At 63.8% G+C, this 3,749-nt stretch overlaps 4 protein-coding genes across 4 annotated transcripts in view; 3 read left to right on the top strand and 1 right to left on the bottom strand.

The window, feature by feature from the left end:
- H696_02442 (hypothetical protein) overlaps positions 1 to 702 on the top strand; it is a gene marked incomplete at both ends in the record, with an annotated part of 4,224 nt that extends 3,522 nt beyond the window's left edge. The window contains 2 exons of the mRNA XM_009496346.1: positions 134 to 235; positions 378 to 702. Of these exons, the coding sequence (XP_009494621.1) occupies positions 134 to 235; positions 378 to 702 (427 nt within the window). The remainder of the gene's footprint in view (positions 1 to 133; positions 236 to 377) is intronic.
- Positions 703 to 944: 242 nt separating this feature from the next.
- Positions 945 to 1,351, top strand: H696_02441 (hypothetical protein; the record flags this gene model as incomplete). Its single annotated transcript, XM_009496345.1, has 2 exons — positions 945 to 957; positions 1,185 to 1,351. The coding sequence occupies 2 exons, from the start codon at positions 945 to 947 to the stop codon at positions 1,349 to 1,351; spliced, it is 180 nt and encodes a 59-aa protein (XP_009494620.1).
- Positions 1,352 to 1,676: 325 nt separating this feature from the next.
- On the bottom strand, positions 1,677 to 3,619 carry H696_02440 (hypothetical protein; the record flags this gene model as incomplete). Its single annotated transcript, XM_009496344.1, has 4 exons — positions 1,677 to 2,405; positions 2,537 to 2,851; positions 3,203 to 3,457; positions 3,614 to 3,619. 4 exons carry the CDS (start codon positions 3,617 to 3,619, stop codon positions 1,677 to 1,679), a joined length of 1,305 nt encoding a protein of 434 aa, XP_009494619.1.
- An 86-nt stretch (positions 3,620 to 3,705) lies between these two features.
- H696_02439 (hypothetical protein) overlaps positions 3,706 to 3,749 on the top strand; it is a gene marked incomplete at both ends in the record, with an annotated part of 1,862 nt that continues 1,818 nt past the window's right edge. The window contains one exon of the mRNA XM_009496343.1: positions 3,706 to 3,721. Within this exon, the coding sequence (XP_009494618.1) occupies positions 3,706 to 3,721 (16 nt within the window). The remainder of the gene's footprint in view (positions 3,722 to 3,749) is intronic.

Below are 3,749 nucleotides of genomic sequence, written 5' to 3'. Positions count from 1 at the left end.
CCCTCCCTCCCTCCCTCCCTCCCTCCCTCTCTCACCCTCTCTCTCCCTCCCTCCCTCCCTCTCACTCTCACCCTCTCTCTCCCTTTGCTACCTCCCTTGTTCTTTTGCAACAGTCGACGCCGTACGATCTCAGCCTCCTTCGTGAGTTCATTGTCGATCGGAATGCCGATTTGATGATTCTTCAGGATCCATTCGTCAAGCGGCGTAATGTGACGATGCACTTCAGGGCCAGCACGTACGTTCCAGCTCATGCCCTGACTATGCCACTCAAGAGTTGGTCTTGGGACCGGGGAGGTTGTACTTGCTGGGAGACGCGATTGCCTCCTCTCATGTTGTATTCCACCCTCTCACGCTGTCCGTGTTTGTTTCTTCTTCAGATTTAACCTGTTCCGCTATGAGTGCGAACGGGCTCTTCGCATCCTCGGTGACGATTCTCCGGAAGCCTTGCAAAAGGTGAAATACCTGCCCTTCGAAAGGAGCTGCTCCACTCAGCCCATTGCGACCAGCTTCCGCTTGGCTCGACTGCTCTTAGACACAACCGCTGAGGCCAATCAGCCCACCCCCAGTGTGACAATCAATCCGAGCATGCGCGAGTGGAAGTTCTCCCCTCCGCGCAGTGCCATTCTGCAGAATCTCCGCCGGAGCCGCGAGCGGATCAACCTTCAGGCCTTTGAGAAGAGCCGCCTCTCCCCCTTAAACTGACAAACCCCCATCATGTGCTGCCCCCATGTTGTCCCCCCCCCCCCCCCCGCGCGGTGGGGATCGAAGGTAGGCGCAGGGAGGGTCGCCTGTATGCCGGGCTCGCGACCGTGCGCTCCCCACGCAGCCCGGAAATATACCCGCAATGGACAAGAAAAGAGAGTGGTCTCCTGATCGGCGGGTGGCGGATCTGTCCGTGTGATTCGCGATACGTGATCATCCCCTCGGGGCCGGCAGCCGGGAAAATGCGCCGTCTGTGTTCGTGGCCCCCCCCCCCCGCCTCCCCTACTCCCCTACTCCCCATGGGGGGAGGGGGGGGGGGCGGTCTGGGGCTCTCCACGACACGGGTCCGGGGAGAGGTCCCCCGGGGTGCCCGGGGCGCACTTTTCTTCGCCGTGCGGCGAGGCTGCCGATTTGAGCCTCCTCGCCAGGACCTACGGTCTGGGTCCCCGCGGTCGCCCCCCGTTTCCCATGACCGCACACAGCCCTCCTTCAAATTCAATTGGCCTGGCCGGGACTCCGGTCCACCGGAGCCTTCGATGGCTGGACTGCCGAGGCCCGGGACCAGCTGGCGCAGCGTCTCACCGACAAGTCCAGCCCCTCGCCTGATGTCGATCGGGCCACGCTCATGGCCTTGGAGCGGATGTCCTGAATTTCCCTCTGCCGCAATGTCGGAAAGATGTGCCCGTGGCCTCGGTATGTCCTCCCTCCGCCCCCCCCCCCCTCCCCTCCCTTCCTCCCATGGATCCCTGGCACGGTCCGCAGTCACATTGCAATACACGCTCGTCCACATACATATCCAGCCATCGAGGTTCGTATGCCTCCCTTGGGACGGGGCTCCCCGACCATCCGGCAGAGTGTCCATTCTCCGGTCTGCTTGCGCGCCGCCAAGCTCGAGCGCCAGCCAAGGGCGATTAGCCGGGACGCCGGGGCCCGGCGACCAGACATGGGCGAGGCCTCCCACCATTGGGGGTTTCTTACCGGCGGGCCATTTCTTCGCGATCGACCGGCAGCATCAGGCGCTCATCTCGCATGCGGTCGAGGGCCTGCAGCAACTTCGGGTCATACCCCTCGGCGGTGTGGGTGTCGGGAATCAAGTCGCCGGATACCGCGGCCTCCAGCGACCGAGCCCAATGGAGCTCCTGTCGTGACGGCGAGTCGGTCAGCTGGTCGTCCTCCAGACCGGCAGCCGCGTCGTACTCCCTTCGCAGGGACTCCCGCAGCCGATATCCCTCGGCCAGGCTCCCCTCAAAAAAGCGTGGCAGCCAAAGCTCCCGGGCTTCCAGCAGGGGCCGCAAGTCGGCAGCAGCCCCGGGCTCCGCGTCGCCATTCGTCCGCTGGGCGTCATCCTCCGGGGTTGGAGGGCGGCCGACTTCGGTGCGTGTGCGTGCCACCGGGGCCGACATGTCCCCGGAGGAGGCCACCGGCGGATTGCCATTGACCTGGGGGTCCGACTGGGCCTGCTGCTCCGTGCGGCGGATCTCGCTGGCTTGGGCCGTGCGTGCGACGCGTAGGTCGCGCTGGTGGTTTTCCACCAGTGCCTTTGCCTCCTCGGCCGCGGTGAAGTCCCCCTCTTGCAGGGCCCGGGTCAGGTGCTGCCAAATCCTCTGGGACTCGTAGGGATGCTGCTCGGCCGGGGCGGGCACCGCCTTCCGGGCCAGGGGCTCGATGGCACTGTCGAAGCGAATGGGCACCCCGCATGAGGGCTGTGTTGCCGGTGGGCCGGCCGGCCGGCCGGCCGGCCGCCGGATGTCGTTAGTCAAGCACTTGGGCTGTGGCCTTCTCGATGTTTGGGCATGTGGTGTGCGAGTGGTTGGCGATGCCAGCTCGACCGCACATTCTTGAAGGTGACCGAAAAGGCCCGGTCCCAGCGGCCGCCGATGCGCGCTTCGGTCGAAACAATGCGCGCTTCCTTGTTTAGGACGAAGCTGATATCTGTCAGGGCTTCGGGCGGCTGGTAGTGGACTATCCGGCCGATGGTTCCGTCGATGCGTCCGGGCGTGCCTCCGAAGAGGGGCTTCGCGCGAAAGCGGACCTCCGTTGCCAGGCGAGTCTCCGGGCAGATGACATACGCATCGTCGCAGAGCTCCATGCTCAGTTGCCCAATGAGCAGGCCACGGACATAGTAGTTCGGCAGCGACGCGAGATACGTCTGTGCGGCAGCCGGCCAATCGGAATGGTCGCATGGGTGGGGGGGGGGGAGTGTATGTGGGTGAGCATGTGTCTTTGCATGTCCGTGTGCCCGTGTGCGTGTGTGTGTGTGTGTGTTTGTGCTCTCTGATGGGTCTTCCCACACGCATGCCTCCCGACAGCCATGCGCAAAGACATGGGGTTGTGGGCAATCCACCAGCATCCCAGTGTGGTGTGGAAGGGAGCGCCCATGCACAATGGCCCCGACATACGGTCCCCCGGGGGACCGTATGGGCCACCGTTCCTGCCTGACAATGGCGCCCAAGTTTCCCGGGTCGAGTGTTCCCCTGGAAATGGCGCCCCCTTGGCGTACCTCCCCACGTCGGCCGAGCGTGACCCTGGAAAAGCCATTCATGATGGAGGTGGCGGAGTTGCCGAGAAACTTGGACTTCGGCCCAACCACCCCCTCAATGGAGATGTTATACCGCGGAATGGAGTAGAAATAGGCGCTGGCTGGGGGATGATGGCTGACTTGCTCGGAAAGGAAGAAAGCCCTGGCCCCGCAATCGAGCTTCCACTGGCATCGGTAAAACTCCCCGAGCACCGGGTTGTAGGGCTTCTTCGGGGACTGTTGGAGCGGGGGTGAGCACAGTATTCTGGCACCGACAGCGGCGAGGCGCGGCGCTGTCTGGTTTTTTTCCGTCCTTTTCTCTTCTTTCCTCTTTCTTTCTCTCTCTCCCCCCCTCCCTCTCTCTCTCTCTCTCTCGATCCCCATGCAAAAGACGCACATCCGGACGAATGTGAAAGCCGGAGAGTACGAACGTCGCCACCCAGGCGATACGCGTCACCGGGTCCTGCTCATTCAGGGCGCTGGACATGGAGTTAGAGGGTCGTCCTTCCCCCCCGCCCCCGCCCCCCCC

This window comes from Fonticula alba, assembly GCF_000388065.1.
Source record: "Fonticula alba strain ATCC 38817 unplaced genomic scaffold supercont2.3, whole genome shotgun sequence".
NCBI classification, from domain to species: domain Eukaryota; order Rotosphaerida; family Fonticulaceae; genus Fonticula; species Fonticula alba.
The sequence above is the reverse complement of the archived record's forward strand: the minus strand, read 5'-3'. Positions and strand labels throughout refer to the sequence as shown.